This window comes from Notechis scutatus, chromosome 2 (genome assembly GCF_049901735.1).
Source record: "Notechis scutatus isolate UNSWTSFEM ecotype Mainland chromosome 2, rNotScu1.2, whole genome shotgun sequence".
Classification (NCBI taxonomy): Eukaryota; Metazoa; Chordata; class Lepidosauria; order Squamata; family Elapidae; genus Notechis; species Notechis scutatus.
Window position 1 is genome coordinate 144,497,897 of NC_142010.1, and position 27,789 is coordinate 144,525,685.

Here is a 27,789-nt window from a genome sequence, read left to right on the forward strand (position 1 = left end):
GGAAGATACAGTAGAAGGATGGACTGAAGTAACGTTTAAAAACAAAAAAGACAGTAATCTTGAAATAATTTCTAAGCTCGTGTCTGAAAGCTAATTATTCTGAGCTGTTATTCATTTATTAGATGTTTTGTTTTATACTGAGCAAAATCAAAATTAGATATCACAGCAATATGCACCATTCATACAATACTATAGTATCATACAATACTAAGTTCTATGTACTTTTAAGAGTATGACTTCAATTTATTTTAAAAAATGTGATGATTACGATCTTTCTCCCCCTCTTCTCACTGTACAGACATTACTCTACTTACAAACAGATTACACTCTTAGAGGCTGTTCACAAGCCTTTTTTGTTCACAAGTCCAAACTAGTGTAAACAAAGATGTGCAGTAGAGTTCTTACCTTACATAAGTGACAGCAACATGGTAAAGCCTGATAGTTATGGTGATGGTATTGGTTCATCCTTTGAAGTTGATGCAGCAGGTTTCTCTACTTTCTGGAAGTGAATTTTGAGTAGTGGTCTTCCTCTTTTCTTCATAGATGACACTGTAGCAGCATATCGCATGATGGGCAGGCATTTTGGTGAAGTGCTCAATATGAGGGTTCTTCATCTTGAACAATGACAGCACTTTCTCCATCAAGCTGAATCGCTCCAGCTTGGTCTGGGACTACTTCAATAGTTCCATCTCTTTTTCTCCTTCTCCTCTTTTTTTTTTTGCTGACTTTCCATGAGGTTGAATTAGATAAAGTTTGGAGAAGACGGAAAGGATTGGCTTCCTGCATGCTGCGTACAGATGTGGCACATTGGAAACTAACCTTTTCCCACCCTTTCTTGACTTCTGGGACCTTCTAAGATGGACTTGTGGACTGGTTTGTTCATATCAGTGAATGTTCACAACTCAAAAGTTTGTAAGTAGAGTAATATCTATATCTCTTTGCATATATTTAGTTACTCTTAATTGTGCTTCTTTGATCACTTGCTATCCTACTAATAGCAAGAATGACTTTTACTTCTCTTCCTAGCTCAACCAAAATCATGTCAGCCCTTTCGCTGCCATGTCACAATGGTAGCTTATAATCAGATTCTTAAAAATATCACCAAGAATTTTCAGAATTTTGCTTCCTAATTAGGTGCATTTATCCAACTGTACAACTTACCTCTACAGTGTGGGCCTTCATCTGCACCATCTATGCAGTCACGTTCGCCATTGCAAAGCTTGGTCATGGGAATGCAAAGTTCAGTCCCCAGGCAGTTGTACTCATTTGGATGGCACCTTGACACCTTGCTATGTGGACCTGGAAAATAGGAAGAGTCATTGCCATTATGAGGGTCTCCAAGGATCCCAGCACAAATATTTTAATCTATAGAAAATCCTAGAAAAAGGAATGGAGCCTCATGTGTAGGGATGGTGCTTAGACACATACTGCACGTTCCTTTATATCTAGAAAGCAGAATGCATTAGCTCATATAATTGCTAAGGAAATGAATGTGGGAATACAACAGGCATAATGCTAGTCTTCACTCAAGTGACCTTGGTGAAATGCACGCACAACTGTTTTAGTAAATAGCTAGGGTTTTTTAATTCTATTCCTGGTAAATGTTGGTTTAAAGCATATATTTGAGTACGCCTTTTCAGTCTTAAAATTAATTTGAATTTTTTCAAGTAGTTTGGAGTGCAAAGGATTTCAAAGGATTGAAACCATGCTGACTTATGGTAGCTGCAGTCCAAAATATCTGGAGGACACAAAGCTACCTACTGCTGACCCAGATCTTTTTTCCGCAATGCTATGAAACCTTAGATTGTGTTTCCAAGGGAAACATACTAAGTGAATTAGTTTGAGTAACTCTGTATTAAAGATTAATTAAGCCAAATTCTTTTATGGCTCAGGTTAGAAGCCTTGGTGGGTACTGATCTATCAGTCAAAGTATTCTGCTATGTAGAATAGTCCTTCCATCAGCCACTTAATCATTGCTGGCATGAAGAACCTTAACAAACTACTTTACTTATTTTAAAAGCTAATAAATGAGGTAATTAATTTCATGTGACAGGTTTGTGATACACCCCAAAAGGTTGCATTAGACAGGAATTGTTAACATTATAAAAAAGCGCTTTAAAAGTTGCTGTTCTTTTGCCCATAAATATATGGCCTCTCTAATTGAGTTGGCTACAATCCAAAAATAAATACAATTGAAAAGGGAAGAATTGAGAAGAAGGTCTGAACTGACCTTCTAAAGAGCTAAGCAGGGATGATATTTTAAGGGTAAAAACAACAGAAGATTCCATTTTTTAATTTAAAAAGAAGTCACAATCATTTTAATTTGATATCAGAGAATGTTTCTGCTAAAACATCAGGATTGCTGCTATTATGCAATTATTAGTAATATTAAATGGCAACTGTTATTGTTATTACTGCTAGCAATTCTCTAATTGTGAGTATCAGCAATGGAAACCAGGATTATGGACAACTGATCGTGGGCCAGTCAGTTTCTCTGAGGCAATGGCAATTGCAAACCACTTCTGAAAAACCTTGCCAGGAAAACTGCAGGGACTCAAAATCAGATATGATTGGATAACTATATCTATATCTAAATTCAGCATAATTCAAAATCTTTATAACCCTCCTAACATAAGCCACTCTATACTAATGTTTATAATTCTAATATCCACCAGCATTAATAAAGGCCACATTAACTGAGATTTAAAACAAAAGTTGTTTAGCATCTTCTTTTTCTTTGTCACAGAGTGAATAACCTTTTCTATGCTTTAACTTTGCAACCTTTGCAACCAAATACCTTATCTGCTCTTCTCACTCAGTTACTTTTGTACAAGCAAGAATATTTCAAACTTGAGTTTTAAAAAATGTTATAAGTGTAATGTAATACCTATTAAACCACATATCGAATCTGTATCTTTAGCATGCAGCTTTATAATTTAGCGAAAAGTGACAGAAATTAAAGGCTAAGTCTAGTATAAACCATTGTGCACAGACTTAAGGTTGTAACAGGTAACATCTTTATTCTCCAGACACTTTTGTTTGATAATATACCCCCCTGCTTGCAAAAAAAGAGAAACTCCATTACTGGTCCCCAAAATCTCTTTCTAAGTCTTTACTAAATAGGAAAATTTCCATAGCTAAATATTTCAGAATATAGAGTTTAACTTCGCCCAACCCTGTACAATAATGCTAAGCCATCATCCTTAATGGAAGAGTTGCTCTACAATGGGCAAGAGATAGCCAAGCTACTCTCTTCCAATAGAATTGTAGTCCAAAACATCTGAAGGACACCAGATTACCTTTTGCAAATCTAGGCAATACCTAACTGCTTCAGCTACCTTCTTTCCCAAATGTGTCAGTCCTGAGCAATCAAACATATAATGCAATTCTGAGCCCTTTATTTACTGAAGATTTGGGGGGGATCAGAATCCTATAGTAACTTATGTATTATCTATATTAGCAACACAATCCTTACAAGGATGTTGTAAGAGACAACATTCCAAAAAGGAAAGGAGTTGAGGAGAGAAGAAAGCATGCAATTTTGGGCACTTCTGATCCCCTGCTGAAATGACAAGGAGAGGGATGGTAAAAGAAGCTGGTCATTCAAAAGATTTGTTCAAACAATCCTGCTTTCCTTTTCATCCTCAGCTGCAGCCTCTTCAGTTGGGTTGCCTTTAGATGACAGTAAAGCTACCTGATGTATAGCTGATCAGTGGTTGATGCCTGCGTTAATAAATATTTATGCTTTGGCTAGAAAGCTCAGTAAATTTGTCAGCAGTCTAAAACCTTAATTAATAATTAGTGTCTGCATTTAAATTAATAGGTGCTTTCAAAAATCTGTTGGAACAATCAAGAAGAGGCTAAATGAGCAATAATGAGTTCATCCCAACCAGAGGCTCCATTGTTTGGAATATGCTTGAGATTTCTTGGTGTTTGCATGCCAAATGTATGTCAGCTTGACTTTATAAATCTAACGCAACTTGGATATCAACAATGATACCTCCAGCTTTCCTCTCCTGTTTCCTTTATCTCCAAATCCTGTCTGTAGTAACTCTTGCCTGTCATTGCTAACAGAGGACTAAGAAGTTCTCCATCTTCTGGAGCTGTTTAACTAGTCCTTTCTCACGCCACTATGGCACCATGCTGACGCCCCCTTATCTTTACAGGGTTAGAAGGCTTTTTCTTGAAATCCCCACCCCCTCAATGATTTTCTAGTGCTGGGGTAACAGCTCACTTTTCTAATATCAATATTAGCAATATCAATGATGGTGGCACATGAGATAAACTTCATAAATCAAGGTCCCTCTTTTTTCATACTTTACAACAGTTCTGTGCTGACCGAAATAAAATGCATTCAGTTGTTGTTTTTTGAATGTTGGGTTTTACTTAGTTTATTAATGTCATCTGCTCTTCATCCAAGCTCTCTACGTTGATTTAGAATGCTAGCAACTATAATCCCACACACGTTTAGAGAGCATCAAATTGGGAAAAATATATGTGCTATAGTAAGCACAGAATCATGCTAAGTAAAATATACAATCCACATTTTTTCCCCAGAAATCTAAATTGCAGTTAGCAAGTCAACTAAACTGCCTTAATATATTATTTTGTTAATAGATCAAATTTTGGTGAAGGGCAAGGAAAATGGAATATAATCATCTGAGTTATGAACTTCAACAGGGCACCATTTCTCCCTTAATAAGTAGCATATTTGGCAGTATTTTACAGTAACTGTCCACAGAATTGAAGCTTCTTTTTTAAAGTTTTATAGTTGACCAAGTGTAATTAATATTGGTTATACTTGATAAGTGCTCCAGTGAGCAATCTATTGACACAGAATTGTATAGCATTTGCTACTAAAACTCCTAAGAAAATTGCATTTGTTAATTTTGCAACCAGAAAATACTAAAAATATTATAGCTGCTTTGATCTTGTGTAAGTTCTTCCATTAGACACCAAATAGCAATATGGAAAAACTAACAATATTTGAATATTTGTATTGATTCAGTTCTCAAATTTAGAGGCAAACTGAGATCAACTGGAATTTGTCTGTTGTCTTACTACAGTCAGTGTCTCATTCGAGAGGCACATCTATACAAAAGACACTTAACATCCGGCCTCTGTCAAATATTTCACAATGATTGCCCCATTTTGAAATATTGCCCTGGAGAAATTTGGCAGATATCCCAGAGGCCAAATCCGTTTTCTTGTTATAATCAGAAATTACCGTATTTATCGGCGTATAACACGCACAGGCGTATAACACGCATCTTCATTTTAAGGGGAAATTTCAGGAAAAAAATTTAAAAAATTCTGCCTGCCTGCCTTAGTTTCTGGTTGTTTGGGAGCAGCTTCGGCTGAGAATAATAACTATTCGCCTCTTTTACTCAGCCGAAGCTGTTCCGATTCAACCATTAACGAAGGCAGGCAGGCAGGCAGAACGGAGCACTGCGGGCGGGCGGGCGGGCGGGTGGGGGTGGGGGAGAGGCGACAGGAAAGCCCCCCGCTTCTTTGAAGCAGTTTCTTCCTGTGCTGGTGGAGGAGCGAGAGAGCAACTGAGAGAGCTGACCCAGAGAGAAGGACAGGCTTCGGTTGCTTCCTCCCTCCCCTTCTTTCATTTGTGTCCTTGATCCCCGATCCCAGCAGCATTCACCGAAGGCTTCTTAACATTATATCGGCGTATAACACGCATACATCATTTGCCCCCTATTTTCAGGGGGAAAAAGTGCGTGTTATACGCCGATAAATACGGTAATTGCACTGGGCCAAAAGATCGGGAATTTGTTGGGTCCCACTTTTCTTGCAGCTAAAAACAAGGATCCAGTTGGGTCAGCCTGAAAGCTCAACTAGCCCAAGATCCTGCTTCTCACAGGAGCCACCTAGATGGTGGTTTGTTTGTTTTTTTTTTGGTAAATTCCTCAAGCAGAACAAGACTGTAACAGCACCTTCCCTTTCTCTTACTTCAGTCGTGACGTCGAGAGCCTATCCTTCTGAACCTGACAATCCCAAATACCATCATGACTCAGGCATTGATATCTTTCTCCATCATCTCTTTTTAAGGCTAAGGGGTAGGGGGTGTCAGTCCTTTCCATCTTGCTGGAACAAATTCCAATCCTTTGTTATCTACTGTGGAAAATAGCGCTCAGCTTTATCTGCCCTGAATCTAGCTCCATTCAGTTTATTGGATAACCTTGGGGGATAAAACTATAAAGTGGAAATAACCCGTCATCCTATCAAATTTCTCTATAACATGCATCATTTTATGCATACTTTGTATCTTCCTTTTTCCTTTTTCCTAATGCTAAAAAGCTTGACATCCCATTCTTCATGGGAAGTTACTTCAGCCCCTAAAATCATTTCAGTTGCTTTTTTACTATGTCTATTCCAGTTTTCAGTATTCTTTTCCAAGTGTACCACACATTTGTATAAAGGTGGCTTTAGTTTCAATTTCTTTCCTGATTATTCTAAGATTTTTTTTTAATCCATGGATTTTTCTTCAGTAGAACTTTTCTCTTATATCCTTAATAATTTTTAATGGTGATTTCTATTAGTTATAGAAACCTATTGGCCATAGCCATTAAACTATCCAGCCTATAATTTCCTGGATAGTCCCTAGAACTTTCTGAGAAATGATATGATGATTTGACTATTTGTAATTTTATAAAAAGACTGGAATTTTGTTTCTTAATACTACTTTTTATGCCCAAGTCCGTTTTGAAAAAGTCAGTTATATTTGTGCCACATTTTCTGTGACAGATACAAAGAAGTCATTCAGCATCTCTTCAATCACTTAGGATATTTTTAACAGTCTCCACAGCCAACCTCTTGTGAAATAGTTTCTTGTTTCATGCACACACACAAGCATTTATATTTCCTCTTTTTTCCCTTATTCTACAGTATTTATTCAGCTTATAAAAATAACTATAATGGCCACAAATACATCTTGGTAACAATACCAAAGTATCCACAGAAACATATTAAACAAATCCAAATCATCCACTAAAATATATTAAGCCTGACCATCAATCAAAAAAGTCTTTCAAGAAAGCTTGAAAAATCTCCTTTTCCCTGATTTGTATTAATGAAAATACAGAGGAAGATCTTTTTTAAAAATAAAGAAGATTTAATAAGAGAAAAGGCCTTTCCTCTTGTATCCGAAAATTCCATCTGGGGATTCACCATCAACCATTCTAACTTGAATTTTCATGGTTGAAAAACATTGCTATTTTCCCCCTCTCCCTGGAAGATCTCTCTATTATGACTTCATCTTACTCCAAAGTCTCATTCCAACTTATCTCACAAGTTTGTTGTAGGCAAAAACTGAGGAGTCCTATATGTCCACTATATTAAGATTATGGGTGAAAGGTGAGACATAAACCTTAATGAATTAACTCACAGTCCCAAAGCTCACACAGAGCAGGGGAATCAGTGGATTTAAATTATTTTGTCCCATTCTTGGCTTAATTATGAAGGTTATAACTTAGTTAGCAGGCAACTACAGATAATCCTTGACTGACGACCATAACTGAGCCCAGAATTTACATTGCTAAATGAGAAATTTGTCAAATGAGTTTTGCCCCATTTTACGACTTTTCTTGGCACATTTGTTAAGTGAATCACCGCAACTGTCATAAATATGAACCAGTTGCCCAAGCATCCGAATGTAAATCATGTGGCTATAGGGATGATGCAACAGTCATAAGTGTGAAAAATGGTCATAAGTCACTTTTTCCAGTGCCGTTGTGACTTTGAATGTCACTAGATGAAGTCAAGGACTATTTGCACTGGGCTGTGAATGGGAATAAAAGTCCCTTTTTTCAGTGTCACTGAACTTTGAACGGTCACTAAATGAACTGTTGTAAATTGAGGACTACCTGTATTTGATGCACAACATGCATCAATGGTTTATTTTCAACCATTCCTGAATTTCCCACTATCTACTGAACGCCTGCTGGCTATTCTAAAGACCCTCTTCCATTGGCATTTCTCACAAATCAAAACAATGTTGAGGCTTTTCCACTGCCAAGGGACATTTTCTGGCTTTTATAAAGAAGTCCAAACTTCATTTTAACATGTCCTATTAATGCTTGTGGAGCAGCAGGGAAGGCATTTTGACCAACCCTACTATACTTAATATGGGGAAAAGAATATGGCTCAATGACTGAGCACATACTTTATACCAGAGGTCTCCAAACTTGGCAACTTTAAGACTTGTGGACTTCAACTCCCAGAATTCTGGAAGCTGAAGTCTACAAGTCTTAAAGTTGCCAAGTTTGGGGAGCCCTGCTTTATAGGCAGAAAGCCCAAGATTCAGACTAGAAACTTCACTTAAGAGAATTAATACTCCATATGATGTAAAATTCTCTGCTGGAGAAATTTTCTACTCCATCAGATTATAATCAGACAATTTTTAAAAACTCTTCAATTAGGAACACTGCCATCCTAAGAAGCCAGTGGTTTCTACAGGAGGAAGCCCCCCAAAAAAAGGGGGGGTGGAGAAGAAGAGGAAGGGAAACTTGTCAGAAAAGTGAAGTGGGGAAAGGCTTTCTCAGCCAATTTTGCCTAAAACCCAATGAGGAAGAGTTTCCCACAAATAAAACTTGCACAAAAACGTGAGCAATAAATGACATTTTCCGAAGTGGAGAATTCTTACAAAACTTCTGGGTGAGCTGTTTGTTTTTCAATGTCCCCAAAGCTGTGAGAAGTACGCCATGCATTTTGCACCCTCAGTAAAAATAATCACTAGGGAAAAGAAGAGGAAGTAAAGATACATACATATATCTGGTGATTCATCAGAGCCATCTGGACAGTCCTTCTCTCCATCACATCTCCATCCCTTGGATATACATGTGATCTGATCTTTACATGCAAATTGTTTGGGGCTACATGTCTTCGGTGCTGGTTAAAGAAAGGCAAGAAACAAAAGAAAGCATAAAAAATTAGATTCTTCTGTAAAACACAGAGGTCATTTCTAGCCTTATGATTCTATCTTCTGTGTCCCAATTTAAAAGGCTGGCTACTTAAAAAGCCACCAATTTTGACAGTGCCATTGGGCTCATACATATTCATGATACTTCAGGAAAGAGCACTCTTAAAATGAAAGGTATTCATCAAAGCAAAGCAGGAGCAAAATACTGAACAGATTTTAAGCATCATTTAATTTGAATAAATCTCTCAGGAATTCACAATTTATACATGAAAGCTTAAATAAAGCACAAGCCAGGGACCATAGTTTTAAATTAGGTAGTTTTTGCACTGAAAAAAACTGTAAGAATCTCAAATTTGATTTTTACAAAAACTACCATGATGATTCGGGGAACCTACTAAAATTACACCTTAAGAATGCAGATTGTTAGGGGAGAAGACCACATTTTCAAATCTGATTTTAATAGCCTTAAGGCCAGCCATTATTCACTTTGACTCAGCCAGAGGCTAGCCATATGGGCCTACCTCACAAGAGAGAGAGAGACAGAGACAGAGAGACAGAGACTGATATATATCAGTTGTTACCATATATATCAGCCCTGAGATAGAGACAAAGATAGAGAGATGTGTATACATACACACACACACACACACCCTTTGAAGTAGACCATGTCAGGAAGCAGATCTGCCAAGGTGGAGTTCTACCTTATTAATATAGTCTACAACAACATCATTCTGAAAACCTGATAACATTGCTCCTTCCCTCCCTCTTATACTGATAATCAAGGTAGGCAACTGAGTTTTTCTTAAGGCTGTCCTATTTTCTAGGGTCCAGTTTTACTAGCCGTCTTCATATATATTTTATCCAAGGTCATCACTGTACACCACTTCACTTGGTAGTTAATTACTTCACTGCTGGGCTATTTCCAACAAATTATTGCTCCTCGCTGAGCTGGCTGATGGTAACTCTGCCACTTCCATTACAGTTACTGATTAAGATAGTAAATTTATTTCTAAAGCAGTTTGCTTTATTACTATGGATATATGCTGGTCTACTACAATGAATATTTTCATTGTTTGGTCTTGTTATATATCATTCTGACAGATTCTGCATTATACAAATGTAATAATTAAACGAATCAACAGCTCATACTTGCTGTCAGAAGTACTCCAAGGTGGAGATTGATGGATTAAGAGGCCCAGACAACATAGTTGTTAGAAAAGATGGTACCTTTTAAAAAAAAATCACTCTGCTGCTTAGTTGGCTTCCTAAAGTCATGCATGCCTTCCTAGCAGTCTCTTTTTCTCATTCTTTGAGCTGCTATATTTCATATCAATTCCCATCTCCAGAAAACACCAGCAGGAATAGACCCCAGGTTGGAGGGCCACCAACAGACCTAGAATTACATAGCTTCTTTCAAATGGATGCTTAGCTGCTGAGCTTCATAACCAAATTTCCATGCTTGTGCATGCACTGGCTTCTCTGATGACCCTCAATTAGATCATATCAGGCCAAAACATATGCTAAGGCAATAAGCCTAAGGCGAATTGGAAAGGGAAATGTGTGACATGGTAAGGGACAAGGAAACCAAATGGAAAGAATGGGAAGTGGGAAATAAATGAAAAAAGAGAGAGAGAGAGAGAGACAGAGAGAGAGAGAGAGAGAAAGATGTGTATCGGCTAATCCAGAGGTCTCCAACCAGAGGTGGTATTCAGCGGGTTCTGACCAGTTCTGGAGAACCGATAGTGGAAATTTTGAGTAGTTTGGAGAACTGGCAAATACCACCTCTGACTGGCCCCGCCCCCATCTATTCTCTGCCTCAGTGGTGGGATTCAAATTTTTTTACTACCGGTTCTGTGGGCATGGCTTGGTGGGTGTGGCAGGGGAGGGATACTGTAAAATCTCCAGTCAGAGGTGGTATTTGCCGGTTCTCCAAATTACTCAAAATTTCCGCTACCGGTTCTCCAGAACTGGTCAGAACCTGCTGAATACCACACCTCTGCTCTGCCTCCTGAGTCCCAGCTGATTGGCTGGGTCTTCTTTTGTTGCCCTGCACAGGAGAACAGAACTGGAAAGCAGGTTAGTGGGGTGGAGAAGGAATGGGGATTTTGCAGTATCCTTTCCCTGGAATGGAATGGGAATGGAGATTTTACAGTATCCTGCCACGCCCACCAAGCCACACCCACAGAACCTGTATAAGAAACTTTGAATCCCACCACTGTCTCCGACCCCTTTGGTTGCGACCCAGCACTGATCCGTGCCCCAACAGGAACTGGCCGTGCAGTTAAGTAAGGCCCCATCCGCACACACATGAGATCCAGGCAGCGTGTGAAACCACACCCCTCCCAGTCCACGGAAAAACTGCCCTCCACAGAATCGGTCCCTGGTGCCAAAAGATTGTGGGCCACTGAGCTAATAGAGAGCATGTGTACATGGACAGATGCACCACCTACAAATGTGATAATGTGATAAAGACGGTCAAGGGATAGTGATTCTTTCAATTAAAAAACCAATTCTTTTTTTCCTTCTGGATTCTTAAGAGACAAAACAAGGAAAAAGTTGCGTGACACGGTGATGATCTTACAAGAGCAAGGAAAGCAGCATGAGATTAACATGGCCGTGTTCACTGCCAGCCAGCCTAGGGTTCCCTAAGAGATTATCTCTGATGCGAATCAGTCCTGGATGGGGAAAAGAGTGCTTGCCTGCCTTCGCTGCAAGCAAGCTTCGGATGCAATTATTTCTGCATGGAACACTTGCTCTCTGCAAACAAAGCATACGTTCGGCTAAAGGATGTCTTTCAGAAAGCTGACCATCCCCTCAAACTGTTTGCCCTTTGAAAGAGAAAAAAATCTTTCCAAATGAAGAGGTAAAACAGCACGCAAGCATTAAGAATGTTTGTCACATAATTCTGTTCCATTCAATGCTAAATACCAATAAGCAATGAGGTTCTGTTAGGAGACCATTCTCAAAGAAAGCTCTCAGCCATCCTAATAAAGGCAGTGATTGGGAGGAAGCTGAAAGAGAAGGCCATTGACTCTTTATCCCAGGGAAAGGTTTGGGAGGCAAGGTTTGATGTCTAGCAAGAGAATGAGGAGTTAAGATTCTTACACACACAGCTACTCTGTGTAAAACACTTCTTCCTGCTTGTCTAGGCAGAGCGGGAAAGAAAGCTTAGCAACACAGAGGTGGTATTCAGCAGGTTCCGACCAGTTCTGCAGAACCGGTAGCAGAAATTTTGAGTAGTTCGGAGAACTGGCAAATACCCCCTGTGACTGGGCCCGCCCCCATCTGCCTCCCGTGTCCCAGCTGACTTGGTTGCCCTGCACAGAAGAACGGAGCTGGAAAGCAGGTTAGTGGGGTGGGGAGGGAAGGGGATTTTGCAGTACCCTTCCCCTGCCACTCCCACCAAGCCACACCACACCCACACCCACCGAGCCACATCCACAGAACCGGTAGTAAAAAGCTTTGAATCCCACCACTGTCGCAACACATTTAACAACTGAGTTTTCCAGGCACCTAGTTTGTCCAGGCTGAGTGGGAAAAACAATGTGTGATATTAATGACTGGGCTGTAAGAATTGCACTTTAAGAAATTGCAGCTGTAATTATATTGGAACTACCTGAACTTAAGGACCTAATTAATAACTTATATTGATTTCCTTAACATAAGATAATAATCCTGCAATATTGTGACTGATGGTTCCAAATTTATCCCATATTTCTCTGTGTGGGATACACATAAGGACTCTGGGTATTATGGGTAGTCCTTGACTTACGGCAGTTCATTTAGCGACCATTCAAAGTTACAGCGGCACTGGAAAAAGTGACTCATGACCATTTTTCACACGGCCATCGCACCATCCCCATGGTCACATGATCAAAATTCAGAAGCTTGGCAACTGACTCATATTTATGACGGTTGTAGTATCCAGGGGTCATGGGATCCCTTTTTGTGACCCTTCTGACAAGTAAAGTCAATTGGGGAAGCCAGATTCACTTAACCACCATGTTACTAACTTTAACAACTGCAGTGATTCGCTTAAGAACTATGGCAAGAAAGGCTGTAAAATGGGGCAAAACTCATTTAACAAATGTCTCACTTAAGCAGCACAAATTCTGGGCTCAATTGTGCTAGTAAGTCGAGCACTACCTGTACTTGAAATCTAGTATTTGAAGCACATGCATGACAGTGAGATTAGGCATTATCTGATGCCTCTCTATCTGTGTACCATATTAACAATTATTAAACAGTGTGGTTAGATCATGAGGGGGGGAAATCCTCTTTAAGTACTTTTGCCATTCATACTTTTGCCATTCACACTTAAGCAGAAATAACTTGCTATCATCCCCTCTTCAGCTTCCTGAGTAAACCAAACAAAACCAAAGTTATTGTTAATTATAATTACATTTTTTTCTGCTACTCTTACATTAAAAAACCCCAATGTATTCCTTGGGGGTTTCAATTTTACTTCAATTATATTATTCAGGGAAGATTCCTGAATTTGTGATAACCAAAGTAATGAGAAAGCTCTATTTTATTGGAAGCTTTAGTGGAGTCACGGCTGGAGAATCCTGTTCTTACTGGAATTGTTGTGAATCCTCAGCATATCTTTGCTGAAATATTTCATTCTAAAAAGCACATGTGCATCATCAGAACTAGTTATTGCCTACTTTAAACACTCCCCTGGCTGGAGGGTACCTTAAGGCAATCCAGGGTTAATGTCCTCTTCCTAACTTGCAGGTATAATTATACCTCTGTCACTATGCATTACTTCAAGCAGTCAGCTTCTTTTCCCCCTACACATGCAACTTGCAAACACATAAATGCCTATAATCATATGGTATCAATGTAAAATGTGACTAAGTTTCATGTTTCAAGCCTGCATTAGTACCAGCTCCAAATGTATCATGCAGAGGTTCTGAAATTGCATTTCAAGCTCAAACAGGGCACTACAAAGAATTCAGATCTGATAATGTTATGTACCCTACTAATAAATATCCTTTCCCAAAAACAATTTTGTTTGCTTTGTTTCTGCCATGGTAGAGTCCAGATTCTTTGACAGATTGATTGGTAGGATAGATAAGAGATGTAAAAGTTGAAAACACCTGAAATAGGACATTCGTGTTCAAACAAAAGACCAAAGGCTAGAGAGAAATAGTAGTTGACATCATATGTTCCTCAAAGACTACTGCTAATTATTGACTGGTAAATGACCTAAACAGGCCTTGACTTGAGATCCAGCAAGCCACCAATAAACCTCAAGAAACTCACAATGTTCCTCTGTTACCCCTCTTCAGTATCTAATCCATCAGAAGTGCCTTTGTATTTCAACTGAACATCTAATATTCGCAGAGAAAACTGTATCCCTGTCTCCAGTCTGCACTGCTTAAACGAGAGAAAAAATTCAAGGATATAGTATATAGGCAGAGATCTACTGCAGAAAAAATAAGATTATTTTTTTTTAGGATATTTATGGTCCTGCTTGGTAAGCAAGCCATTAATTCACTCGGTCTCTTGCGCCATTTCAGTCAATTTGTCGGGGAAGATTCCTAAATGGTACAGTTGCTATCTGCTAATTGCTGCCCATCTTCTATGCCTCTGAGCTTTGCCAAATCACATGCATACGAAATAAATGGCAATCAAAGCCTCAAGGTCAATACCATTAACCCTAAGGGGCTCTGCCAAGAGCAATAAGAATGAAAAAGTATCACAGCTTCCAAAGAATGAATGGATTTGGAAAAGGGCAGCAGGGGTGTGTGGTTTTGTTTTGTTTTTCCTTTGCTTTTGTTTTTGGTAAGCATCACACATTCCTCTAATCCTGAATCTAAAAGCACCAGGAATGAAACTGACAGATTCAATCATTCAAAGCATTATTGGTAGAAGGGTTCCCCCAAGCATGCTTAAGATGTAATAAAACAAATATATCACATCAAGGCCAAGGTAGAAACAATCCCCAGGTTTTTTTAATGGGACCCCCTTTCCAACGGAGAAGCACTGTCTCAGTCTATGAATGTTACAAAATCCCACTGTGCTCAGCCCTTGCTTATGTTGGAATTTTATCTTGCTTTTTATCCAGGAACATAAGGGACAGTACAGAGCTGTCCCTCTTCCAATTTTTCCACGCAAAAATTACCCTGCGAGACAATGGTGGGATTCAACATTTTTTACAACCAGTTCTGTGGGCATGGCTTGGTGGGCATGGCAGGGGAAGGATACTGTAAAATCTCCATTCCCACCCCACTCTTAGGGGAAGGTTACTGCACAATCCCATTCCCTTCCCACCCCACTAACCTGCTTTCCAGCTCTGTTCTCCTGTGCAGGGCAACAAAAGAAGACCCAGCCGATCAGCTGGGACTCGGGAGGCAGAGAATAGATGGGGGCAGGGCCAGTCAGAGGTGGTATTTGCCGGTTCTCCAAACTACTCAAAAGTTCCGCTATCGGTTCTCCAGAACGGGTCAGAACCTGCTGAATACCACCTCTGCTGTGAGGTAAGTTGGGCTGAGGGACAGTTACTGGCTTAAAGACACCCAGATAGAAGTCTATAGCTGAGAGTAAATAGATTATTAACTTCCACTTCAGAGTCTTAATCACAAAAGCACCAGCTGAATCAAGCTACATATACCCAGTAGCACTGTGAAATACATTTTGTGAAATCCTTATGCAAACAATTGCTGGTCTCTTGCCGGTCACATCTACCTGACCCACTAAAGCAGGGAGGCAAAAAATGTTGTGGGTCCCATCCCGTAAGCAGTGGTGGGATTCAAATTTTTTTACTACTGGTTCTATGGGTGTGGCTAGGTGGGCGTGGCCATGTGGCTGGGTGGGCATGGCTTTTTTGCAGCACACACACCCCGGTTTTGGGGCGTTCTGGGCCTCAGGGAAGCCTCCTGGGGGGCGTTTTTGCTCCCAGAACGCTTCCCTGGGGCCCAGGAAGGAAAAAAAAACAGAGCCTGGAGAGGCGCACAGCATCTCTCCATGCTCCATTTTGGGGCCTTCTAGGCCTCAGGGAAGCCTCCTGGGGGGGCGTTTTGCTCCCAGGAAGTTTCCCTGCGGCCCAGGAAGGCAAAAAATGGAGCACGGGGACAGGGGGCTGTGCGCCCTCCATTTTTTGCCTTCCTGGGCCTCAGGGAAGCCTCCTGGATGAAGCAGTAAGACAGCGGCACAGCTGATCATAGGAACAGCTGACTGTCAGGAGGGGGGGAAAAAGAAATACCTTAAGGAGTGACTGGGCAGGGAAGAACACAGTCAGCGATGTCAGGCATGTGTGTGCGATGTTGTGGGTGGGGAGGGGAGGGGTGACCATGTCAGGGTCATGGCCATCCAGAAGTTACTATCGGTTCGGCGACCCACGTCAAATCCTTGCTACCGGTTCATGTGTAGCGGTGCGAACCGACTGAATACCACCACTGCCCATAAGGAGATATATCTGATGGGACCAAGAAGGGCCTTCTCTGTGGTGGCTCCCTCTCTCTGTAACATCATATCCCTGGAGATTAAACTGGCCCCACTCTAACACTCTTTCGAAAAGCCCTGAAGATGTGGTTCTGCCAGTGGGCCTGGAGAACTCAGAGTGGGATGGAGCCCATTAAATGATTAGTATGAATGTGTGGTTGTCGACGGAGTGGGGGGATTATTATTTTATTTTTCTTTCCTTTATATGGCATTTTTATATCCTTGTAAGCCATCTTGAGTCACCTGTGCGAGTAGGCAGCAATATACATTTTCTAAATAAATAAATCCTTAAAGAGATAATGCCTAATGCCAAGCCGCCTGTAGAAAAATGAAGGTTTTTCAACCGACGCCTACAACAGCATAGACAGTAGCTGCAGATCTGTTCAGGAAAGTCATAGCACTCCCAAAGCTTGAGTTTGTTCTGCTGTTATGACAGAGATGGTTTAACAAAACTATCCTATTGCTGACCCCTAGGACCTGCCGCTCAGACACAAAAGGCATTCCGTTTCCCGCCACTGGCCTTCTCTTTTCTCCTGAATGTAAATCTTACCCTGACAACCTTGTCAAAAGGCTTCTGGAGAATCCCAAGCCTTGCCCTGGATTTACAGAGTCTGCCACAGAAGAGATATATCCTCGAAGGTTTCCAAAACAAAACCTCCGGCCAAATAACAGCATGGGGACTGAAGGTTTTCTGTTTCAAAAAAAAAATACAAGAGTTTCCTTGCTTTCCCTACCTTTCAGGACTCATGTGTATACTCCTAACACTACTGTTTCCACCTGCATCTGTTCCCAGATTTGTCTATTCAGGCTGCAGGTCAACCTACTTTTCGGTCCTTTTCCAAAAGGAGATACAAGGCACTGAATGTAGCATTTTCTTCTTGCTGAAAAAGTATATGATCTTCCAGAAAACAAGTTTAATTAGTTGGGAGACAAACTCTGAAGAAAGTTCAGACATCCTTAGTGCCTGTTATCAACATGCAAAGTTTCCATCACAATATTTCCTCCAGTCTCTTCAATACCCACAAACTGTAAATCTCCTCCAGCAAATACACTTCTAGAAAAAAATAGTAGCCGAGGAGGAGGAGGAGGAGGAGGAGGAGGAGGAGGAGGAGGAGGAGGAGGAGGAGGAGGAGAAAAGAATCTGTAATAAATTAGCTGGTCCTAGAATAAATAACTGTTCTCCAAAAAAGCTATACAGGTAGTCTTCGACTTACGATCACAATTGAGCCCAACATTTTTGTTGCTAAGTGAGACATTTGTTAAGTGAATTTTGCCCCCTTTTTATGACCTTTCTTGTCTCAGTGGTTAAGTGAATCACTGCAGTTGATAAGTTAATAACCCGGTTGTTAAGTGAATCTGGCTTCCCCATTGACTTTGCTTGTCAGACGGTCACAAAAGGTGATCACATGATCTTGGGATATAGCAACGGTCATAAATATGAACCAGTTGCCAAGCATCTGAATTTTGATCCCATGATCGTGGGGATGCTGGAACTGTGAAAAACGGTCGTGAGTCACTTTTTCCAGTGCCGTTGTAACTTTGAATGGTCACTAAGCGAACTGTTGTAAGTCAAGGACGACCTGTGCTTCCAGCCTTGGGAAGAGGGTCTTGTGGGAAACAAAAGCTTCTACACTGAAGAGGACTTGATTCATTTCCTCCCAACACAAGCAAGTCCTGACACATTCTAAAGGAAATATAGCTTTCACTTGGGGTGGGGGGGAAAGAGTTGTAGACCTGGATTCCTAGAAAGCAGCAAGATTATTTCCAAGAACCACACTCTTATGCTAATGAATGAAGGCTTAAGGGCCAGTTTAATGATCTGTCTGCTTTCATTCTGCGGAGGACTGAAACATATGCAAGGCTGGAAGCAGGAAAGCAGTTATAAATAATAATGACATTGCCCTGCTAGCAGAAACATGCTAGAAGAAAAACCAGACCTCAGGGGGATATCCATCCAATCTGATCAGCATTCTTAAGCAGTTACAGTACACTAAGAAGGTTGGGTTGTGTTATTTATTTCACAGATATACACTGTTCCTCAAAGAACACTGAATAAAGTGCTCATAGGATTCATCTTCAAATAATTAACATGAGATTTTTTTCGTATCAGAGGATTTAATTTGTAGCCAAACAAAGCAGCTTGCATACAGTACATCCAGTGGTGGTATTAAAAAAAAATTACGACTAGTTCTGTGGCTGTGGCTTGGTGGGCATGGCGTGGCTTGGTGGGCGTGGCTTGGTGAGCATGGCAGGGGAAGGATACTGTAAAATCCCCATTCCCTCCCCACTCCTGGGGGAAGATTACTGCAAAATCCCTATTCCCTCCCCACCCCACTAACCTGCTTTCCAGCTCTGTTCTCCTGTGCAGGGCAACAAAAGAAGACCCAGCCAATCAGCTGGGACTCAAGAGGCAGAGAATAGAGGGGGGCGGAGCCAGTCAGAGGTAGTATTTGCCGGTTCTCCTAACCACTCAAAATTTCCACTACTGGTTCTCCAGAACTGGTCAGAACCTGCTGAATACCACCTCTGAGCATATCGTGTTTGCATTAATATCTGAAAATGAGCAGGTCAGGATCCTGAGACCCAATCCAGGCATAGAATATGCGCCCTCCCAAACTGGGGCTCCTGCCCTCAAATACTACACCAGATATTCACTAAAAGTAAAGCAAACTGCTCACTTGGGAATGAAGAGCAGAAATGGAAGTTCCAAGTATTTATATCAAGCCAGGCTTCTATTACTAGACGCTGTGTTATGTCCAGCAATGGGGATGGTTCCAATATATTTGTTTTCTTGTTATGGCTTGGAGAGGGGAAGACAAATATAATATAAAAAGAAAACTCAAAGGAGATAGCCTTTACATTGGATGTCATTGCCTTCCAACTCCATCATTTGCAAGAAATACAAATGGAAAGCAAGCCCTCCTATTACTCTTGATTTTCTCCCAAAATCCTCTCTTTTAAACTTTTTGAGCAGCTACATGTATGCTTATATATTCGCGTATTATCTTTTCTTCTATCTAGCTTTTGTAAAATATGCAGACTTCTGAACATTTGGCAACGTGTTCCATAGATTCAGGGAGAGGAGAGGAAAACAGATCATCAACTAATCGCATGCTCTCATGCAAGAACAGTGTGCAAGTTTGCAAGTTTAATGTAATGGCCTGTGACTTTAACGGGTTGTTGGAAACACTGGGTTGTTTCCATGTCACGCTCCCAAAAGGTGTCTTGTAGGACATACTGGAAAAGAGAACGATAGACTAGAGTGGCTGGATTCAACAGGGGCCTTTCTTATCTTCTGTGAAATGAATCGGTCTGTGCAATTGTTTCAAAGGGAAACATCAAAAAGCACACTAGGGTTCTCAAATGGTTAAAATAAGAGCATCTGTCAGAAGATTCTGGGAACCAAATGAGGCCAAATAAGAAATAATTCTGCTTTGGCCACCCCTGACAAGCTTTCAAAGCAATAGTGCCCAGCTTCTGGAGGACAGTGAAGTTTTTAATGTTAGTGAGGAGTACTTTCTTTATGCAATAACCTTTTGCTAGGTGTCCTTTTCAAAACCCTTGCATGGACCTCGAAATGATTTTGCAACTATCATTGCTATTTGGAACACTTTTTACATTCAAAATAAAATCTACTGAGCGCAAACGAAAGTCATTCCTATGGGTAAAAAATGCCTCTAAGTATTGTGGTCTTTCCACATTTTAGGCAATTGGAAATATTTCTATGCATTTCTATATTTCAGAAGGAAGAGTTTCCCTAGATACAAAATTCGGATTATAAAATTTAAGCTAGCTCATAGTCATTTGAAACTCCCAGCTGCTCTCTATGCTGTGCTGACTGAGCTTCATCTCCAGATATGTTCAAAGAATCAACCAAATAAACTTATTTTAGGTTTTTTTTAAAAGAAAAACCTTATATAACTCTCCTTTTCAAAATATAGCAAGAAAGCATTTACAGAATAAATGTGATACCATATCTAAGATACTAAATATGTTAAAGAAGGATGTGTCTTTAACAGTCTAGCCCAGGATGAATTGAGATTTTGGCTCTTCCCCCCCCCCCCTTTTTTTTTTTAAAGTTAAGTAAAAGCAGATGCAGCTCAAGCATTCTTCTGTAGAGAATGAGCAGCGCTAGCACTTTGAAAAAGGAAGAAAGGGCCCTTCATGCTGGTCATAAAGTCCAGTTCAAATCAGCAGGGTACAGCTGCAAGGCCTTCCATTTTCAAAGGTTCCCTCTTTAGTATTTGGGAAGTTCGGGCGCCTGTTTGCTAAAAATAAGAAGCAAAGCAGCTCTTCCGGCAGAAAAGAATCTCCCTCTTTCTTAAATCTTACATTCTCTTTAGTTAAACTGTTGAATATGATCTGGGTTTGTTTTTTTTAAAAAAATTCAGTTCAGATATACAGAAAGGAGGATTTATTTCAACTTTTTTTTAAAAAAAAGCCCTCAAAAGCTCTATAAATTATGCCCAGCAGTATTCAACTTGGCTTTCCCTTTTCGTACATACAGAAGCGTTCCTAAAACTGAAAAGGAAACCCTAATAGCGTTTTTCTTTTGATGTATCAAATTATTATCCCTCCACTTTTCTCAAGCAACACAAAACAGTGTATATGGCACTCCCATTTCCCCCCCCCCTTTTTGTCACAGCAACAACTGCATAAGGTACACTGCTTTGAGAGAACCTTGACCCAAGTCAGCCACTGAGTTGCCATGGCTAAGGACAGGCCCGAATCCAGTCCTTCCCAGTACTAATCTGACATAACCACTTTGTGTTGGATAATTATTCCCATTCACAGCCCAGTGCAGTCCTTGACTTACCACAATTTATTTAATCACATTCAAAGTCACAACCGCACTGGAAAAAGTGACTGATGACCATTTTTCACAATTATAACTGTTGTAGCATCCCCACGGTCACGTGATCAAAATTCAGCTATATGGCAATTGACTCATATTTATGACAGTTGCAGTAACCCAGAGTCATGTGATCATCTTTTGTGACCTTCTGACAAGCAAAGTCAATGAGGAAGTCAGGTTCACTTAACAACTTCGTTACTAATTTAACAGCTGTGGAGATTCACTTAACAACTGTGACAAGAAAAGTCATAAAATGGGGCAACACTTACTTAACAAATGTCTCACTTAACAGAAATGTTGGGCTCAATTTTAGTCGTAAATCAAGGATTACTTGTACACCCGATAGCAGCCTTAACACTTAAGACTTCCTAAAATATATTTAACCGTCAGAAAAAAAGAGAGATGTATGTGCATAGAAGTAAACCACCCATTGGTCTGGCCTCAGATCACAAATTTCTCGTTCCTTTTTTTTTTCCTGAAGTAAGTATGTTCCTTAAACACAGCTAGTGAGATCACCCCCCAAATTCAAACCAAATATGAATTTTCTGCAACTAAGACTGCAGTCTCTAACAAGACCCCAACTGTGCTTCCACATGAAATGTGTCTGACTCATTTCAAAGCATCTCCTATGGATGTTTGGATCTTGTGGCCCCTATGATCTGGCCAAAAAGCCAACTGTCTGAGACCTCTGGGTCATAATTCTTGAGGAGATGCTAACAAACCAAACCACAAAAACACAACAGGATGTTTGTTTCACCTTGGCAGATGGGCCTGAATGGGTGGCACTGGAAAAGCAATGGCCTGAGTTTTTAATTTAACAAGCTCAGAGTCAGTTTGCACAACACAGTAGTCAGTTTTACTCATGTAAACAATTGCTCAGAGTACTGGTTTATTGAACAGGCTCATATAAGATCAGGACTCCTCTTTCCTGTTTGGAAAAATACATGCTTGGACACATAAATTGTGCATTACACAATGTCTAAGTTTTCCTCCCTCTGTCATGTCAACAATTTCTTTTGTTTTCGTAAAAAATGGTCAAGCTAAGAAGTCAGGAGAGAAAAATGGCAGGCACCCTCCATCTTTCAGAGTTTCAGCTCAAGCATACCTACCTAATGGTCTTTCATTCAAGGACAGAAAAGATACAAGATTTCTCTGGATTTTCTGCATACCGCACCAAAAGAGAAAGGTAACTTGGCAAGAGCATGTTAAAGTTTAAGGTAAACATCAGAAGGAAGGAGATCAAGATTATGTCTTCATTCTATCACTTGGGTCATTGAAGATGTCATTCTTTTCAAAAAATAAAATAAATGCAGAAGACAATATATAGTCTGAGCCAGGGGTAGGATTCAAATGTCTTAACAACCAGTTCTGTGGGCGTGGCCTAATTTATGGGTTTGGCTTGGTGGTCACATGACTGGCTGGGCATGGCTTGCTGACTGGACATGGCTTCATGATCACATGACTGGCTGGGCGTGGCTTGTATGTAAATATTTATGTAAATCTTGTATTTTTTATTTTTAAAAAAGAGCAACTTTTACCCAAAATCAGGCAAAGCAGGCAGGCAGATTGAGTTTCTCACAGAATCACAGATTCACTCAGAGATCTATCTTTCTGTTATCTACTATCTGAGTCTGCACTGAAAAATAGAAGCTTCAGTCCTAAGAAAGGTTCAGCTCTGCTTTTAGATTAGCTAGAAAGCAAGAAATCCAACGATTTCCTGCTTTCTAGCTAATCTAAATCTCCCAGCACTGCACAACAGCTGATGGCCAGGGGGGAAAAAAGGAAAAATTAGCAACTTACCAAAGGCAGGCAAGTTTGATAGCGCGCATGCCAGGTAAGGAGCGGGAAGAGCGGGGCAGGGCCAGCCAGTGGAGCGATTTGACAGTTCTCCAAACTGCACATAATCATACTAACCGGTTCTATAGAACCGGACCGACCAGGTAGAATCCCACCCTTGATCTGAGCTTTGGATTTTCCTGTTGACAGTCAGGAATTGCAAACTCACACAAGATTACTCTGTTTACAAAAGTGGATTAGTTTCTCGCATGCCAGCATTTGATATATGTGAATTGGTATAGAAAGTTAGAATGTACATCCCACATTCTTGGTCATTAGCTGGACTTGATCACACAATAGCCTGCCTGCTTGCCCATCATTTTAGCAATAGCAATAGAATTTAGACTTATATACCTCTTCACCATGCTTTACAGTCCTCTAAGTTGTTTACAGAGTCAGCCTATTGCCGCCAACAATCTGGGTCTTCATTTTACCAACCTCGAAAGGATGGAAAGCTGAGTTAACCTTGACCCAACGTGAATCGGACTGCTGGCAGTTGGCAGAATTAGCCAGCAATATTGCATTTTAATCACTGCGCCACCACTTTTTTAATTGCAACATTTGTCCTGGAGAATCCTCATTAGGCTCAGGGGAAAACTTGGTAACTTCATACCTATACCAGATCATTTATTTGCCAGGTTTATATATAATTCCAATTCAAATAACAATATAAAAACTGATGTGCCCTCTTACAAAAGCAATCAGAATCTTATCAGAAACATGTCCCTCTTTTTTTCATTGCCAAGTCAGGATGACCTTAGGCAGCAGAATAGTTAGGAACAGAAACATAGAAGTTGTGTAAGGATCTGGGTTTTTTTTTTGAACTTTGCAGCTGATATTTCACTGAAGACTCTTACGGTTTCACATTTATTTATGTGGACCAATTACAAAGGTTAGAACCATGTAGACTAGAGTTTCCCGGTTCAGGGAAGGAAGGAGCAAATACAATGAACAGATCCTTACACAACTTCTATGTTTCTGTTCCTAACTATTCTGCTGCCTAAGGTCATCCTGACTGGCAATGCAAAAAAGAGGGACATGTTTCTGATAAGATTCTGGTTGCTTTTGTAAGAGGGCACATCAGTTTTTATATTGTTATTTGAATTGGAATTATATATAAACCTGGCAAATAAATGATCCGGTATAGGTATGAAGTTACCAAGTTTCCCCCTGAGCCTAATGAGGATTCTCCAACTATTACCCTATTTACAATCACAAAAGATTTCTTGGTATAAATTTACCAAATGAGGTTTTTTTTCATTCATACAGAACCTAGAGATGGATCTTTTTCTAGGCAAATTGGACTTGGCAGGATAAAGATCCTTCTGTTCACTAGAAATGATGCAGCCAATTTTCTGTACATCATGCCCTAGTTAATTTTTCCATAGCTTTTAATGGCGATGGACTTTAAAGGTGTCAAGCTAAAAAAAAAGTATGGCCACTCCACTACCCTCCCCCTCCCCTAAAACCAAATCAATCAACCCTACAGTGTATCTCCTGTCTTAGACGGAACAACTTACCAGCCCAACTCCACTTCAGACCGTGAGCTCTGTATCTCACAAATTCTTTTTATTGTTAGCGATTTGATGTCCCATCTCAATTACTTTGTATGCTCAATAAGGGAGCAAGATAAGAGTGTCTGAAAGAACCCTAGGAAAAAACCCGCTGCTCTGCCCATCATCAAGGACAGCAGATGGAAGGACACCCACTAGTACGACACAATGAACTAGAAATATTTCTGTGCACGCTTGAAATTAATATATATGATATGATTAGCTGATTTTAGGAGGTTGTTTAAAATTTCAGTGATACTTGGTGTTCTTTGAAGCTGTGGTTATGTTTTATGTAATTGTACATTAGAATTAATATTTAATAATGTGTGGCTCAAGCACATTCATTCCATGATTTTTTAATTATCTTGAAAGATCGATGTCTGGTGTCCTGAAATACATTTGAGGGCTTGGTTTTTGACTCAGCCCTATTCTTTTTTCCCCTCCCCCTTTTTTCCTCCATCATAGTTTTATACACCCAAAATGCGTCACTGGGGTTTTAAACAGTTGCCAGAAAATAGAAGAGGCTGTGCGGAAGGAACTGGAGCCCATAATCACATCCACAAGGCCAGCTTTTTTTTTTTTTTTAACTATTATCAAGTTCCATAATTACTTTCCCTCCTAGTTACAGGAGATCCCGGCAATGTTCTGGACTGAGCACCTAAGTGTTAATCTGATCTATTTCTTGGATAGGAAACTTATGGCAGCTTTACAACAAACATAGTTTGACAACAGATAGAGCAGGGAACACGTGCAATACCACCCAGAGAAGATAGGCCATTTTTTCTCTAAGTTATTACTCTTAAACACTGATAAAGAGTTACAACTCAAGGAAAATGCAACCCATCTCCATCTGGTGCCGTTACTTATCCCAAGCGGTACCAACACTGGTAGTAGTGATAGCAGATAGTCTACCAATGGGGTATCAAACTCCCGTCATTGTGGCGTCGTCACGTGACTTATCACAACTTCGTATCTCCTTTCGCTAAACTGTGTTGGAGTTTGACACCCCTGGTCTACCACAACCGGAGGAGCCCATAGAGAGAGGGGAATACTGCCCTCTCCACAGAGCTCACATAGGACGGAGGGTGCTATTTCAAAAGGCAACCGGGCTCTCTTTGTTTTCCTTGAAGACGTTTCACTTCTCATCCAAGAAGCAGGTCAGAGAAGGTTGCCCTACAAAGCAACTAGGAATAATTTCATGATTAAAAAATACAAGTGGATTCAGACAGATAAAGACACACCAATGAACAGAATAACAGACTTGGAATGGCCTTAGAAATCTTCTCGTCCAATTTCCCCATTCCCCCACTGAACCAGGAAACCCCCACACCATTTCAAACAAATGAAAAATTTCTCTTTAAAAACCTCCAATAATGAAGCATCCACAACTTCTGGAGACAAATCGTTCCACTGATCAACTGTTCTCACAATCAGAAATTTCTCCTTAGTTCTAGGTTGCTCTTCTCCTGGCTTAATTTCCATCCATCAGTTATTGTTTTGCCTTTTGGTGCTTTTAAAAATAAGGTAACCCCATCTTCTTTGTTGCAGTCCTTTAGTGACACCACAACGAGGGCTGACAAAATCTGTTTGTTTGTTTTTTCCCTTGCCCTGTCTCACCTTTGGTTTCTCCCACTCTTTAACTATATATAAAACTTCAGGAGAAACTTTTGGCCATGACTTTTTGCAAACGACCCGAAGTCCTGCATCATGTCCTCCCACCCTTCCCCAAGGACAGACTCAGATATTTCAGCTCTGGATTATACAAGCCAGTTCCACTGATCCATTTGACAAGGAGGAGGGCAGTGTCCCTTTAAGTGGCACCACCAAGGGATTAAACCCACTACAGAACCTATGGATCACAGTACTCCAGTGCATATCGACAGCATGAAAAGACTGCCCCTGCCAGAGGGTGAAAGAATTGTGCCTTTGGAAAGGAAACAGCACTGGCAATAAATATGGATAGGAATGAGGTGATTTGCAAAACAGATGTTTCTAGAGGAGGGGAAAAAAAGAGAAATAAATCCACATGGCATTAATTATGGAATCCCCTTCCCCCTCTTCTTCAGTATGTGAATTCTTATGACCCTGCAAAAGGGAAAGAAAAAGGGAGTCTTAGGGTTGGAACTTATCCCAAGTCTTGAGGCTTCAGAAAACTGAAATGAGAATTACATGATTCTAAAAGTTATTTTGCCATCTGAGTTATGCGAGAAATGACAAATGCTTTATTTATCAGGAATGGGGCCATCATCAGATTTTTTTTTTAAGAAAAGGCTGTGGGGGTTGGAGCTCAGTTAGGTCTGGAATATCAGTGCAGAGTCCTTCCTAAGCCAAACTGCAACTATTTTAACAATTACCCCATCTATTTTCTGGGCATAAGCCTTGCCCAGAAGTGAAATGTTTTAGATTCCTCAGTTTTCAAGCTCAAAACACTAACTCCTTGGGGGGTTCCTTCCTTCCTTTCTTTCTTCCTTCCCTTCCTTTTTCTTTCTTTCTTTCTTTCTTTCTTTCTTTCTTTCTTTCTTTCTTTCTTTCTTTCTTTTCTCTCTCTCTCTCTCTCTCTCTCTCTCTCTCTCTCTCTCTCTCCCCCCCTCCCTCCCTCCCTCCCTCCCGCCCTCCCTTTCCTTTTCTTTTTTGGCCCATCTTAATAGCTAAAAATGAAAGGTGGGAACTCATTCCAGAAATGTCTTGGGATTTTGCTAACCAGATGTGCTGAACTAATTCTCATAATTCTTAGGCCCACAGTTATGTCTCTGATTCGGATCATGGGAGTTGAAGTCCAACAAAATGTATATGGAAAACATCAGGTTTGAGACATAAAGGCAAACTCAGTTCCTGGTAAATGCATGGGTATTTGTGTGTGTGGTTTCTTAGCAATAATAAGAAAGGAATCTGCCATTAACCTTCTTCCTGGGTGTTTTTTCAAACTTTTAACCCAGTGGCTGATGCAAATGGTACAAACCATTCACATACATATTTCCTTCAAGTGCTATAAAAAGTAAAAGGAATATAAGTGATAGTCTCCTTACAGTGGAATCTACCGAACAGGCTTTAAATCTATTCTGTAAAAACAAAAAAAAATTGTAAAATGCCCACAATGCAGGACAAACAACTTGCTTGACCCTCTGGAAGCATTTCTATTTTTGAAGCTTACAAGTCACTCGTTGGCT

The 27,789-nt window shown here is 40.3% G+C and overlaps 1 protein-coding gene across 1 annotated transcript in view; it reads right to left on the reverse strand.

Moving 5' to 3' along the window:
- LRP1 (LDL receptor related protein 1) overlaps positions 1-27,789 on the reverse strand; it is a 321,609-nt gene that overhangs the window by 226,440 nt on the left and 67,380 nt on the right. Inside the window, exons 3-4 of the mRNA XM_026673900.2 lie at positions 8,776-8,898; positions 1,162-1,299 (exon numbers count right to left, since the gene is read on the reverse strand). Of these exons, the coding sequence (XP_026529685.1) occupies positions 1,162-1,299; positions 8,776-8,898 (261 nt within the window). The remainder of the gene's footprint in view (positions 1-1,161; positions 1,300-8,775; positions 8,899-27,789) is intronic.